Source organism: Molothrus aeneus, unplaced genomic scaffold, assembly GCF_037042795.1.
Source record: "Molothrus aeneus isolate 106 unplaced genomic scaffold, BPBGC_Maene_1.0 scaffold_30, whole genome shotgun sequence".
In the NCBI taxonomy this organism is placed as follows: domain Eukaryota; kingdom Metazoa; phylum Chordata; class Aves; order Passeriformes; family Icteridae; genus Molothrus; species Molothrus aeneus.
The window spans coordinates 1,531,406-1,544,242 of NW_027098964.1; the positions used below are offsets into that span (position 1 = coordinate 1,531,406).

The 12,837-nt window shown below is 66.9% G+C and overlaps 4 protein-coding genes across 4 annotated transcripts; 3 read left to right on the top strand and 1 right to left on the bottom strand.

Moving 5' to 3' along the window:
• Positions 1 to 36: 36 nt before the first annotated feature.
• Positions 37 to 984, top strand: MRPS12 (mitochondrial ribosomal protein S12). The gene is made up of 2 exons (XM_066570758.1): positions 37 to 258; positions 444 to 984. Exons 1-2 carry the CDS (start codon positions 210 to 212, stop codon positions 824 to 826), a joined length of 432 nt encoding a protein of 143 aa, XP_066426855.1. The 5' UTR covers positions 37 to 209; the 3' UTR covers positions 827 to 984.
• A 304-nt stretch (positions 985 to 1,288) lies between these two features.
• On the top strand, positions 1,289 to 5,492 carry SARS2 (seryl-tRNA synthetase 2, mitochondrial). Its single transcript, XM_066570839.1, has 16 exons — positions 1,289 to 1,660; positions 1,796 to 1,891; positions 2,015 to 2,044; positions 2,123 to 2,263; positions 2,753 to 2,807; positions 3,000 to 3,063; positions 3,200 to 3,305; positions 3,451 to 3,498; positions 3,573 to 3,681; positions 3,980 to 4,025; positions 4,135 to 4,222; positions 4,292 to 4,404; positions 4,487 to 4,580; positions 4,891 to 4,983; positions 5,072 to 5,137; positions 5,212 to 5,492. Exons 1-16 carry the CDS (start codon positions 1,289 to 1,291, stop codon positions 5,350 to 5,352), a joined length of 1,662 nt encoding a protein of 553 aa, XP_066426936.1. The 3' UTR covers positions 5,353 to 5,492.
• A 120-nt stretch (positions 5,493 to 5,612) lies between these two features.
• On the bottom strand, positions 5,613 to 8,309 carry NFKBIB (NFKB inhibitor beta). The gene is made up of 6 exons (XM_066570714.1): positions 8,077 to 8,309; positions 7,538 to 7,643; positions 6,762 to 7,008; positions 6,370 to 6,458; positions 6,032 to 6,283; positions 5,613 to 5,807 (listed from the first exon to the last, which is right to left on the bottom strand). Exons 1-6 carry the CDS (start codon positions 8,289 to 8,291, stop codon positions 5,760 to 5,762), a joined length of 957 nt encoding a protein of 318 aa, XP_066426811.1. The 5' UTR covers positions 8,292 to 8,309; the 3' UTR covers positions 5,613 to 5,759.
• A 156-nt stretch (positions 8,310 to 8,465) lies between these two features.
• On the top strand, positions 8,466 to 12,371 carry SIRT2 (sirtuin 2). Its single transcript, XM_066570680.1, has 15 exons — positions 8,466 to 8,644; positions 8,728 to 8,767; positions 9,180 to 9,296; positions 9,747 to 9,788; positions 9,878 to 9,984; positions 10,067 to 10,123; positions 10,242 to 10,310; positions 10,404 to 10,533; positions 10,886 to 10,945; positions 11,045 to 11,100; positions 11,231 to 11,307; positions 11,383 to 11,434; positions 11,583 to 11,647; positions 11,882 to 11,948; positions 12,044 to 12,371. Exons 1-15 carry the CDS (start codon positions 8,492 to 8,494, stop codon positions 12,314 to 12,316), a joined length of 1,365 nt encoding a protein of 454 aa, XP_066426777.1. The 5' UTR covers positions 8,466 to 8,491; the 3' UTR covers positions 12,317 to 12,371.
• The last annotated feature ends 466 nt before the right edge of the window (positions 12,372 to 12,837 follow it).

Genomic DNA, 12,837 nt, shown 5'->3' on the forward strand with positions numbered 1-12,837 from the left:
CCAGTCACCGCGCGAATCACGGAGATTGGCATTTCCGCTATCCAATCGCAGCGCGGCGCGCTCGGAGCTGGGTAAGATGGCGGCGCGGTGAGGGGAACGTGCGGGTTCCAGTGCTGCCGCTCCCCGATGTTTTTTAGGACATTCCTGAGGAATTCTGCTGCCCTCCCCGGGCCGTTCTGATCGCGCCTACTCCTCTCAGAGCCTCGGAGATGTCGCTGCGTGCCGTGCTCAGGGCCGCCGCCTCGCTGCCGCGCTGCAGTGCGTAAAATTCCCCTTCCTTCCCAAAACGCCCCAAACCCCAAACTGGAGGCCCTGGGAAGTGTCCTGGGGGTACTGGGAAGGGTCCTGGGTGTACCGGAGGCACTGGGCAGGTGCCTTTGGGGACCTAAAGCCTCTCCCAACCCCTCAGAACGCCCTGACCTTTCTCCATGTCCCCTGCACAGCCCCGTCCCTGCTCATGCCGCCGCCTCCTCCCTGTGCCCCGTGCTGCCCCATGGCCACCCTGAACCAGATGCACCGGCAGGGCCGCCCCGTGCCGCCTCCCCGCCAGCCGGGCGCCACGCTGGGCCGGCCGCAGCTCAAGGCCGTGGTGCTCAAGAACCTGATCCGCAAGCCCAAGAAGCCCAACTCGGCCAACCGGCGCTGCGTGCGCGTGCGGCTGAGCTCGGGCCGCGAGGCTGTGGCCTTCGTGCCCGGCGAGGGCCACAACCTGCAGGAGCACCATGTGGTGCTGGTGCAGGGCGGGCGCACGCAGGACCTGCCCGGCGTCAAGCTGACCGTGGTGCGCGGCAAGCACGACTGCGCGCACGTGCAGCCCAAGAAATGAGGGGGGAGACCCCTGACTGTGCCCACGTGCAGGCCAGGAAATGAGGAGGGGATCCCCATGATGCTGGGGGGGCTCGGAGGGGTGACCCCGGGCCGGGGATGGACCTGGCCTGGGTGGGTAAAATTCAGAAAATTCAGATTAAAGCATGCTGGTGGTGATGTGGAGTGAAGTGTGTGGGGAGGGGTGGGAGGGGTACTGGGGAGGGTGGTGGAGACACTGAGGGTACTGGGAAGGGGCCTTTGGGGTACTGGGGGGGTCACTGGAATGACCCTGGGGTGTCACTGGGGTCACGGGGGGGTCACTGGGGTCACCAAACCGAGGCCGGGGGCGTGGCCGGGACGAGAGGGGGCGAGGCCAAATCCGCCCGGGTGGGGGTGTGCGCTGCTGGTCCCGCCCCCGGCTCCTCCCCAAGCCCCGCCCCCGGCTCCTCCCCCACATGACCCCCACACGCTGGTGGCCAAGATGGCGGCGCGCCGGGCGCTGCTGCGGGCGGCGGGGCGGGCGGCGGGAGGGCTGCGCGGGGCCGCGGGGGCAGCTCCCGGCGCCTCTGCCGGTGCCGGGGCCTCTCCCGGTACCGCTCCCGGCCCGGGCCCCGCTCCCGGGGCCTCTCCCGGTGCCGGGGCCTCTCCCGCTACCGCTCCCGGTCCGGGCCCCGCTCCCGGGGCCTCTCCCGGTGCCGGGGCCTCTCCCGGGTCCGCGGCCGGGAGGAGCCGGCTGTATGAGCACGTGCGCGAGGGGCTGAGCGCGCGGCCGCAGCTGGACGTGACCGCGCTCAGCGAGCGGGACGTGGAGCGGCGCCGCGGGCCGCTAGGGGGCGCCGCACTCCGCGAGATCGTGAGTGGCGGGAACCGCGGGGGCGGGGCTTGGCCCGGACTGGGCGGGGCCTGTGCGCGCACACCCCCTCCCCTTCCCGGTTTGTTTGTGGCCAGCGCGCCCACCTGAGCCACGCCCCCCCGGCCACGCCCTCAGGTGCGGACGTGGTCGCGGCTGGGGAAGGTGCGCGATGGCATCGCCCGGCTGGAGGCGGAGAAAGGGCGCGTGGCCCAGGGGGTCCGCGAGATCATGGTGAGACCCCCCCCCCCGGGACCCCCCGGCTCCCCTTGGACCCCCCAGCTCCCCCCAGGACCCCCCTCCCTTTCTGAACCACTCCTCGAGCCCCAAGGACCCCCTGACTCCTTTCCCCCCCAGGCCTCCCGGGACAAGGCAGCGGCCAACACGGTAGGAATGGAATGGAATTTTGGGGGGTGCCCCGGGGGTCTCGTGGACCCCCAGGCCCTGACGGTGCCCCCCTGTCAGCACCCGGAGCTGGCGTCGCTGCGGGAGCGGGGCCGGAGCCTCCGGGGGCAGCTCCGGGTGCTTGAGGCCGAGGAATCTGAGCTGGAGCAGAGATTCTACCTGGGGGCCCTGCAGCTGCCCAACAGGACCCACCCCGCTGTGGTGAGACCCCCCAAAATCAGCCAAAATCACCCAGAACCCAACAGGACCCATCCTGCTGTGCTGAGACCCCAAAGACCTCCCCAAAATCACCCCAAACCCAACAGGACCCACCCCGCTGTGGTGAGACCCCCAAAATCACCCAAGAGCCCAACAGGACCCACCCGCTGTGGTGAGACCCCAAAAATCACCCAGAACCCCCCCAGCCCAACAGAGACCCCCAAAAACCTCCCCAAAATCACCCAGAACCCAACAGGACCCACCCCGCTGTGGTGAGGCCCCTAAAACCTCCCCAAAATCTCCCAAAACCCACCCAACCCAACAGAACCCACCCCGCTGGGGTGATACCCCTCAAAAATCCCCTGAAATCCCCCTGCCTGCCTCTGTGGTGATTTGGGGGTCTCCAAACCTCCCCAAACACTCCCCTGCCCCCTCCTGTGGTGCTTTGGGGGTCTCCTGGCACCCCCAAACCCCCCCTTTGTGCTCCCCCAGCCCGTTGGGGACCAGAGCCAGGCCCAGGTGCTCGAGGTGGTTGGGAAGAAACCAGGTGAGGGCTGGGGGGTCCTGGGGGGCGTTGGGAGGGTCTGGGGGGTGTTTGGGGGGATCTGGGGGGTGTTTGGAAGGTCTGGGGGTCCTGGGGGGCGTTGGGAGGGTTTGGGGGGCGCTGGGGGGGGGTTTGGGGGGTCCGGGGTCACCGAGGTGACAAAGGTGACAAAAGGTTCCCTCTCCTCTCCCCCAGTGTTCGATTTCAAGCCAAAGGGGCACCTGGAGCTGGGGGAGGGGCTGGACATCATCCGGCAGAGGTGAGCACACCTGGAGGGGGGGGACACACACCTGTCCCCCCCCCCGGCGCCTGTCCCACGTGTCAGGCCTTCGCTCGTATTACCTGTGCGGGGCTGGGGTTGTCCCCAGGTGTCCCACACCTGTTCCCCCCCCCAGGCGCCTGTCGCACGTGTCAGGCCACCGCTCCTATTACCTGTGCGGGGCCGGGGCCCTGCTCCAGCACGCCCTCGTCACCTTCACCCTGCAGAAACTGCTCAGCAAGGTGGGGGGGCCTGGGGGGAGCCAGGGGGGGTCTGAGGGGGTCCCCTGGGGGGTCTGGGGGGATCCCAGGGAGGCTCTGGGGGGGGTCCCACTGAGGGTCTGGGGTCCCCGGGGATGCTCGGAGTCTCCGATCTGCCTTTCCCCAGGGTTTCCTGCCCATGACGGTGCCGGACCTGCTGCGAGGAGCCGTTTTTGTGAGTGCCCCCCGAGCCCCCCTGAGCCCCCCTGGCACCCCAGTGCCCCCCGGTGACCCCCCCGTGCCCCCCAGGAGGGCTGCGGGGTCCAGCCCAGCGCCGCCCCCTCCCAGGTTTACAGCATCGACCCCGCGAGGTTCGAGGACCTGTGCCTGGCCGGGAGCTCGGAGGTGGGGATTGCAGGTGGGAAATGGGGAAAAAGGGGGGAAATCGGGAAAACACGGGGGCAGGGGGAGAATGGGGGAGAGCCGGGAGAAAATGGGGAAAATTGGGGGAAAATACGGATGAAAATGGGGAAAACTGGGGCAGAATGCGAGGAAAATAGGGGAAAATATGGGTGAAAATAGGGAAAACTGGGGGAGAATGCGAGGAAATTCGTAAAAAATAGGAGGGAAAAGTGGAGGGGGGGGCAGATGGATTTGGGGGGCTCACCCAGGGGGCAGATGGATTTGGGGTGACCCCCCTGTGTCCCCCCACCCAGGGTATTTCATGGACCACGCTGTGCAGCTGCAGGACCTGCCTGTCAGGTACCGGGGGGCTGTGTCCTGCCCAGGGACCCCCTCCCGTTGTGGGGATCCCCCCTCCCCAATTCCCTCCGGGGTTTTTTGGGGCCCCCTGAGCCGTGTCCCCCCCCAGGGTCGTGTGCTCCAGCACCTGCTACCGCGCCGAGACCGACACGGGCCGCGAGCCCTGGGGGCTCTACCGCGTGCACCAGTTCACCAAGGTACTGGGAGCACTGGGAGGGACCCTCGGGGGGGAGGGCGGGGGGGTCACCCCCTGTGCCCCTCCAAAGGTGGAGATGTTCGGGGTGACGGCGGCCGAGCGCGGCACCGAGAGCGAGGAGCTGCTGGACGAGTTCCTGGGGCTCCAGAAGGAGATTTTCTCAGAGCTGGGGCTCCATTACCGGTGAGGGGGATTTGGGGGGGGTCCCCCCAATCTGTGGGACCCCTGAAATCGCTCCTAACTGTCCCCCCCCCGGAACCTGCAGTGTCCTGGACATGCCCACAGAGGAGTTGGGGCTCCCCGCCTACCGCAAGTTCGACATCGAGGCCTGGATGCCCGGACGGGGCAAATTTGGGGAGGTGAGGGAAGGAGGGGTCTGGGACCCCAATAATAATTCAGGGAGAGCCCAAATAACTTGGGGAGAACCCTGGTAATTCGGGGAGAGCCTCAATAATTTGGGGAGAGTCCAAACAGTTCTGGGAAAACCCCAAAAATCCTGAGGTGCTCAGGGTGATGCCCCCCCCTCACCCCCTCCCTCCCTGTTTATGGGCCCCCCTTTATTCTCACCCTTGCTGCCGGGTCAGGACCCCCATTTTGGGGGGTGGAGGAGGAGGAGGGGGGTGCCCCAAACCTGCTGACCCCCCCCGTCCCCTTCACCCCCCCTCCCAGATTTCCAGCGCTTCCAACTGCACGGATTACCAGAGCCGGCGGCTGAACATCATGTACAGCGGGGAGGGGGGCCGGCTGCGCCACGCCCACACGGTGGGTGACCCCCAGAAACCCTGGGAGAACCCCAAAAACCCCCGGGGAGGGGCCTCTGGGCCCCCCTGACGCCGTGTCCCCCCCTCAGGTGAATGGCACCGCCTGCGCCGTGCCCCGGATGCTGATCGCGCTCCTCGAGTGCAACCAGCTCCCGGTGAGTGATTTGGGGGGTCCCGCGGGGGTCTGGGGGCTCCAGGGGGGCTCACCCTGCCCCGTGTGCCCCCCCAGGACGGCCGTGTCCGGGTGCCCCCCGTGCTGCAGCCGCTGGTGGGGCAGGAGGTGCTGGCCCGGCCCCCCGCCCCCCTCCTGAGCTACATTGGCCCCAACCAGCCCGGGGGGGGCCCCCCCAAAATGGGGAAGGGGCCCTGAGGGGAGGGGGCAGGGCACGGATGGAGCTGGGACATCGTGGGACACAGGAGGACACACGAGGACCCAGAGGACACAGAACGTGTGACAGCCCCACCCACGGTGACAAACCCCGGGAATAAAACGTGGAAATGCCCCCCCCACCCCGTGTCACAGGTGTGTGCTCTGCTGCACTGGGACAGACAGGTCGCCCCCAGAGTCACAGGTGTGTCCTGCACTCAAACAGGTGTCCCCCCAATGTCCCCCCCAATGTCACAGCCATGTCCTTTGCAGCCTCTGCTTTATTTCCCCCCACCCCTCACAACCCCTGGGGCTCCCCCGGGATTTTGGGGGGTGGGGGCGCCCCTTCGGGGGGTCCCCCCGGCTGGGGGGCGGCAGGGGGGACCCCCGAGTCCATCCGGGGGGGGCCCTCAGGCTGGGCAGCGCCGGCTGTTGATGACGATGTCGTCGTACTCGTCCTGGGGGAAGACAGAGATTTGCGGGGGTCTGGGGGGGTCTCGGGAGGGTTTGTGGGGGACATTGGGCTGGTCTGGGGGGGCTTGGGGGGGGGTTGGAAGGGTTTGGGGGGGCTTGGGAGGGTTTGGGGACCTTGGGAGGGTCTGGGGACAGTGGCGGGAGCCCCTCGATCTGCCCCGGGGGGGTCTCGGTGCGGGGGACCGGGCGGGAGCGGCCCCGCACTGACCTCGCTGTCTTCGGCCCCGCCCTCGCTGTCGCCGCTGTCGCTGCTGTCGCTGCTGGGGGGGTCGCGGGCCCCGAAGCGGCGCAGGAGGGGCGGCAGGCGGGGGTCGGGGCGGCGGCGGGCGCTGTAGAGGGGGGTGAACCCCGAGAAGGTGCGGGGGTCCGGCCGTGCCCCCCCCCGCAGCAGACACTCGGCCACCTCGGGGCTCTGTGCCTCCACGGCCAAGTGCAGGGGGCTGCGGCCGCAGCTCGGCTCCTGGGGGGGCACGGCGGGGTCAGGCTCCCTCCTGGAGCCCCGTTTTGGGTTCGTTTTGGGGGTTTTTGGTGGGGGGGGGCACCCACCGGCCGGTCGGGGTCGGCGCCGGCGCGGAGCAGGAGCTGCACCAGCTCCAGGTCCCGGCGCAGCACGGCCACGTGCAGGGGGGTGTAACCTGTGGGGGGGACATTCGGGGGGTCCAAAGCCCTGCCTGAGCACCTGGAACCCCCCCCAAAACCCAAACCGTACCCCCCCTCCAAACAGCGCGACCCCCCCCCCTCCAAAAAACCACATTCCTCCCAAAATGTTTAAATCCCAAACCCGTGTGAGGCCCCTGACCCATGTCCCCACCCCCAAAAACATGCGGAAAACCCCAAAAAACTGTGACCCCCCCACCCCTCCCCAAAACCACGACGAGCCCGAAGCCACAGGATCCCCCCAACCCACGACCCCCTCCCCAAAACCGCGTCCCCCCCACCGTCGTAGTTGACGCTGTCCAGCTGCGCCCGCCGCTCCTCCTCCTCCTTCCGGGGGTCCCGGGGGGGGTCCCAGGGGTCCGGGGGTGTCCCCAGAAGGGCGCGGGCGCAGGCGGGGTGACCCTCGCGACAGGCCAGGTGCAGGGGGGTGTGACCGCCCCGCTCCCGCACGGCCACGGCCGCGCCCGCCGCCCGCAGCCGCCGCACGGCGCCGGCCAGCCCCAGCACCACGGCGATGTGCAGGGCGGTCTGCGGGGAAAACGGGGTTACATCACCCCAAACAGCGCCCCAAAACCCAGCCCCAGCACCACGGCGATGTGCAGGGCGATCTGCGGGGAAAACGGGGTTACATCACCCCAAACAGCGCCCCAAAACCCAGCCCCAGCACCACGGCGATGTGCAGGGCGGTCTGCGGGGAAAACGGGGTTACATCACCCCAAAACAGCGCCCCAAAACCCAGCCCCAGCACCACGGCGATGTACAGGGCGGTCTGCAGGGGCAAAACGGGGTTAAATCACCCCAAAACAGCGCCCCAAAACCCAGCCATCACCCCAAAATCCAGCCCCAGCACCACGGCGATGTGCAGGGCAGTCTGTGGGAAAAAAGGGGGTTAAATCACCCCAAAACAGCGCCCTAGAACATTGCCATCACCCCGAAACACCACCCCAAAACCTCCACCCCAAAACCTCCGCCCCAAAACACCACCTCAAAAATCACCATCACCCCAAAACATCACCCCAAATTTCCCCCATAGCCCCCCCAAATTTCCCCGTCCCACCTGGCCCAGGTCGTTCTGCAGGTCCAGGTAGGGCGACTGCTCCGTGTGCTGCAGGATGGACTCCAGGAACTCCAGGTGCTCGTGGATCACGGCCAGGTGCAGGGCCCTGGGGGGGGGCACGGGCTGGGCAGGGGGGTCCCGGCACCCCCAGACCCAAATGGGGCAACTACAGACCCAAATGGGGCACCCAAAACAGGACTGACACCCCAGACCCAAATGGGGTACCCAAAGAAATGGAAGAAATTATTGAGGGTCCTGGGGGGGGTTAATGAAGGTCCTGGGGGGCTATGGAGGGTCCGGGGCCGTTACCGGGGGATTTATTGAGGGTCCTGGGGGGTTAATGAGGGTCCTGGGAGGTTATTGAGGATCCTGGGGGGGCTATTGAGGCTCCGGGGCCGTTACCGAGGGACCCCCGCCTGAGGGGCTGCGGGGGGATCGCACCGGAACCCCGGGCAGGACCGCGACCCTCCAAGCCCCGGGTGTGTGTGGGGGTCCCGCCCGGAGCCCGGGGGGGTTCCCTGGTCCCTGCCCGCCCTCACGTGTCGCCCTCGTCGGTGACGAAGCTCAGGACGTGCCGCAGCCAGGCCGCGGGGTCAGCGAGGGGCTCGGGGGACTCCACCGCGGGGCTGGCGGGCAGCGGCGGCCCCAGCGGCCCCTCGCCCAGCGAGCCGAGCCCGCTGTCGCACCACTCATCGCCCTCGGGGCGCTTGGCCTCGCCGGGGGCCGCCGGGGCCGCGGGGGCCGCGGCCGCCATCGCCGGGGCCGCCTCAGGCCGCGGCCGCCATCGCGGGCCGGGGAATCCCCGCCGCGGCGCCTGCCGGGACCCGTAGTCCGCGCCCGCGCTTCCGGGTGCCTCAGCCAGTCAGCACCCTCCGTCTGGCCGCGTCTGCGTACCCCGCCCAGCGGAGCCGCCGCGGGGCACGCCGGGAGTTGTGGTGCGGACAGGCCGCGCCCATGGCGGACCGGGACGGTACCGGGGCCGGCGGGGCCAGTAGCGGCCCCGGGGGTGCGGTTCCCTCCGCTCCCGCCCCCGCCGGGGACCCCCCCACCGTTCCCGCGGCTCCTGGTGCCCGCCGGGAGGAGGCGGAGCAGGACGCCGAGTCTCCGGTAACGCCCCCGGTGTCTCCCCCGGTCCCCACCCCGGTGACCGCCCCTCACAGCCCGGTGACCCCGCGCACTCCTCCCCGCAGGTCTCGGAGCCCGAGCCCGGCGCTTCGGCCGACGCTGACAGTGGGTCTGGGGGCGCCGGGCTCCCCTGGTGGCCGCGGGGGGCCCGGCTGGGCCTTTGGGGACACCCGGGGACCACTTGGGGACGTTTTGGGGACACTTTGGGGACGTTTTGGGGACAGTTTGGGGACCCGCTGGGGACACTTTGGGGACACTTCGGGGACACCCTGGGGACACTTCGGGGACTCCTTGGGGCCACTTTGGGGACCTCCCGGGGACACTTCGGGGACACTTTGGGGACCCTTTGGGGCCATTCAGGGGTTTGGCGCTGTTTTGGGACTTTTGGGGACATTTTGGGAGCATTCCGGGGGGTTTTGGGGCATCCAGGGGGAGTTTGGGGACATTCTGTGGGGTTTTGGGGACATTCCGGGGGTTTTGGTGGCTGTCTGGGGACATCCTGGGTGTCCCCCCTCAGTGGAGCTGCTGCGGGCGCTGCTGTCCCGGACCCTGGGGCTCGGCGGGGACCGAGCGGAGCCGGTGCTGGACGAGCTGAGCCTGGCGGGCGTCAGTCGCTTCATCAAGAGTGACCGGTGTACGGGGACGGGGACGGGAATGGGACACTGGGGATGGGAATGGGACATTGGAAATGGGGCCGCTTCATCAAGAGTGACTGGTGTACGGACACCGGGAATAGGGACACCGGGAATGGGGAACGGGGATGGGAACGGGATGGGAATCGGAATGGGGCCGGTTCATCAAGAGTGACCGGTGTACAGGAATGGGGATGGGGAATGGAGACAGGAATGGGAATGGGAATTGGGATGGGAACGGGGCCGGTTTCTCAAGAGTGAGCACTGTAGGGACACCGGGAATGGGAACAGGAATGGGAACGGGAACGGGGAGGGGGCAGCAGGAAAACTGGGCACGGAGGGGGGACAACGAGAACAGAGATAGGGGGGGAGCAGCGGAGGATTTGGGGGCAGTTTTGGGGTTCTCGAGGGTGAATTTGGGGCTCACCCCTTTGTGTCCCCCCCTTCCCCAGGTAAGAACATCGTGTGCATGGTGGGCGCTGGCATCTCCACCTGTGAGTGCTCTGGCTGGGGGGGGTCCCGTCCCGGGGGGGGGGCTCGGGGACCCCTGGGGGGGTCCTGACCCACCCTGACTCCCCCCCAGCTGCCGGGATCCCCGATTTCCGCTCCCCCGGCACCGGGCTCTACTCCAACCTGCAGAGCTACAACCTCCCCTACCCCGAGGCCATCTTTGAGATTGGGTTCTTCAAGGTACCCCCCCTTTCCTCCCCAAATTCTGGGGTGGGTCCCGAGTTTCTCTGGGGGCCCCCCCTGAGCTCCCTGTGCCCCCCAGAAACACCCAGAGCCCTTTTTCGCCCTCGCCCGCGAGCTCTACCCGGGGCAGTTCAAGGTAAAACACCCCCAAACCTCCTTCAAGGTAAGCCCCAAACCTCCTTCCAACCCCCTCCCCAAATCGGGGGGGGGGGGGGCTCAAAAGACCCTCAAAGCACCCCCAAATTCCCCCCCAGCCCACGGTGTGCCACTACTTCATGCGGCTGCTGCAGGACAAGGGGCTCTTGCTGCGCTGCTACACCCAGGTGGGACACAGCTCCCCTCCTCTCCCCCCCTGGCTGGTCTGGGGGCGTCACGGGGATTTCGGGGAGCCCCTGACCCTCCCCTGGCCCCCCTAGAACATCGACACCCTGGAGAGGGTGGCAGGGCTGGACCCGGAGCTGCTGGTGGAGGCTCACGGCACCTTCTTCACCTCGCACTGCCTGCGGGCCTCGTGCCGCCAGCGCTACAGCCTGGCCTGGATGAGGGGTATGGGGGGGCCCTGGGGACCCCCGAGCGCTGGGGACCCCCTGGGACCCCCCTGGGACACCCTGGAATGCCCCTGAGTGCTGGGGACCCGCCGGGATCCCACTGAGTGCCTGGGGGATGTCCCCACCTGCTCTGCCACAGGGTGGGAACAGCAGTTGTTGTCCCCCTGTGCCCCCCCTTAATGCCCCCGTGCTCCCCCTAAATGTCCCTGTGCCCCTCAAATTTCCTTGTGCCCCCCCTTAATGCCCCCGTGCTCCCCCTAAGTGTCCCTGTGCCCCCCAAATTTCCCTGTGCCCCCCCGCTCCCTTTCCCCACCAAGCTTCTTCCTCCTCCTCCTCCTCCTTCCCCCCAGAGCGGATTTTCTCCTCCCTCGTCCCTAAATGTGAGAAGTGCCAGGGGCTGGTGAAACCTGGTGAGTTTTGGGGCTGGGGGGGGGGGCTCAGCAGGAATTTTGGGGAGGGGGTCTCACCCCCCCATCCACTGACCTGCCCCCATCTCCCCCCTTCCCCAGACATTGTGTTTTTTGGGGAGAACCTCCCCTCACGCTTCTTCGCCCTCCTGGAGTCGGTGAGTGGGGTCTGGGGGGCCCCCAATGCCCCCCCCCAGGCTGGATTTTGTGCTGGGGGTGCTGAGGTGACTCAGGGGGTGCTGAGGTGACCCAGGGACCCCCCCCCAGTGACGCCCCCTCCCTCTGCAGGACTTTGGGAAGGTCGACCTGCTGCTCATCATGGGCACCTCGCTGCAGGTGCAGCCCTTTGCCTCCCTCATCAGCAGGTGAGACCCCCCCTCCCCAGTGCCCAGACCCCCCCAGACCCTGGGGACCCCCCTGTGACCGTCCCCCTCCCACAGGGTCCCCACCAACACCCCCAGACTCCTCATCAACAAGGAGAAGACAGGGCAGGTGAGCTGGGGGGGGGCACCTTCAAAATCTGATAATTTTGGGGGTCCCCCTGCCCCCCAAACTTTTCTGGGAGGTGTTGGGGGGGGGAGGGGTGGGGCTTGGAGCAGCTGCCCCCACCTTGTGCCAAACCAGTCCTTTGTCCCCCCAGAGTGACCCCCTGATGTCCCTGATGGGCTTTGGTGGGATGGACTTTGACTCAGACAAGGCGTACAGGTATGGCCAGGTGGGGCACAGGTGTGGCCAGGTGGGGCACAGGTGTGGCCACGTGGGGGGCTCTGTCCCCACCCTGTGGTTTTGGGGACCCTCAAAGTGGTTTGCAGGACTTCCATTGGGTGCACCCCAAGGTAGTTTGGCGTGCTCAAGGTGGTTTTGGGCACCCTCAAGGTGATCCTAGGGCCCCCCCTGAGGATTTTTGGGGGTGACTTTGGGGTCCCTGTGTCTGCACAGGGACGTGGCCTGGCTGGGGGACTGCGACAGCGGGTGCCTGGCTCTGGCTGAGCTCCTGGGCTGGAAGGTACTGCCCCCCCCCCCCCCCGCAAATTCTGGGGGGTCCCCCTGCCCCCCCCAAACCCTTTCGGGACCCCCCTGAACCCCCCGTGTTCCCCTCAGGAGGAGCTGGAGGAGCTGGTGCGGAGGGAACACGCGGCCATCGACGCCAAGGGCGGGGACAGGGATGGAGGGGGCCCCCAAAGGCCCCGGGGGGATGAGGACAAGGACGGGGGGAGCCCCAGAAAGGGCCTGGGGGATGAGGGAAAAGCTCAGAGTGACCCCAAGAAGAGCCTGGGGGGCAAGGCCAAGGCTGAAAAGGACCCCAAAAAGCCCCAGGGGGGGGACAAGGACAAGGCTGAAAATGACCCAGAAAAGTCACGGGGGGGGCAGTGAGGACCCTCCCCATAGCACGGGGAGGACAACCCAAAATTAAATGGTCACAGAGGAATCTTTGGCTTCGTGTGGTCACTGGGGGGGCTGTAGGGGCAGGGGCTCTTTTTTTCCTTAAAGGAAGAAAGAGGAAAACAAAATAAAAATACAGGAAAGGGGGAAAATAAGTTAGGAAAAGAAAAGGGGAGGTTGAGGGTACAAAAAAGGTTTTTTCCTCCCCTAAAAAGGAGTGTTACAGATTTAAAATGTGTTGGAATTCCCAGGGAGGGTGTGGGGGGATGCGTGTGCAAAACACTGAAACCTGTGAAGTTTCTCACTTTTGTATCTACTGAGAAAAAACATTAATTTACATTTTAAAAAAGGTTTCAAAACAAAGCTCTGTATCTGCTGTGTGATACCTGGGATTGTGGGATGGAAGGAAGAGTGGATATGGATCTGCAGGGCTGGAAAAATCAAACGTGACTTTTTTGGAAGGGCAAACGGGACTCGTTGTCCACGAGCCAAAACTGGCCAAAATTTGGATT

Coding starts and splice junctions, on each gene's coding strand:
- MRPS12 (XM_066570758.1), top strand. CDS start 210: ATGTCGCTGCGTGCCGTGCTCAGGGCCGCCGCCTCGCTGCCGCGCTGC. Junction 259..443: donor CGCCTCGCTGCCGCGCTGCA/GTGCGTAAAATT, acceptor TCCCCTGCACAG/CCCCGTCCCTGCTCATGCCG.
- NFKBIB (XM_066570714.1), bottom strand. CDS start 8,291: ATGGCGGCCGCGGCCCCCGCGGCCCCGGCGGCCCCCGGCGAGGCCAAG. Junction 6,284..6,369: donor GCGCCGACCCCGACCGGCCG/GTGGGTGCCCCC, acceptor GTGCCCCCCCAG/GAGCCGAGCTGCGGCCGCAG. Junction 5,808..6,031: donor GCGGGGCCGAAGACAGCGAG/GTCAGTGCGGGG, acceptor GTCTTCCCCCAG/GACGAGTACGACGACATCGT.
- SARS2 (XM_066570839.1), top strand. CDS start 1,289: ATGGCGGCGCGCCGGGCGCTGCTGCGGGCGGCGGGGCGGGCGGCGGGA. Junction 4,581..4,890: donor GACGGGGCAAATTTGGGGAG/GTGAGGGAAGGA, acceptor CCCCCCTCCCAG/ATTTCCAGCGCTTCCAACTG. Junction 4,984..5,071: donor GGCTGCGCCACGCCCACACG/GTGGGTGACCCC, acceptor TCCCCCCCTCAG/GTGAATGGCACCGCCTGCGC.
- SIRT2 (XM_066570680.1), top strand. CDS start 8,492: ATGGCGGACCGGGACGGTACCGGGGCCGGCGGGGCCAGTAGCGGCCCC. Junction 8,645..8,727: donor AGCAGGACGCCGAGTCTCCG/GTAACGCCCCCG, acceptor TCCTCCCCGCAG/GTCTCGGAGCCCGAGCCCGG. Junction 10,534..10,885: donor CAGCCTGGCCTGGATGAGGG/GTATGGGGGGGC, acceptor CCTTCCCCCCAG/AGCGGATTTTCTCCTCCCTC.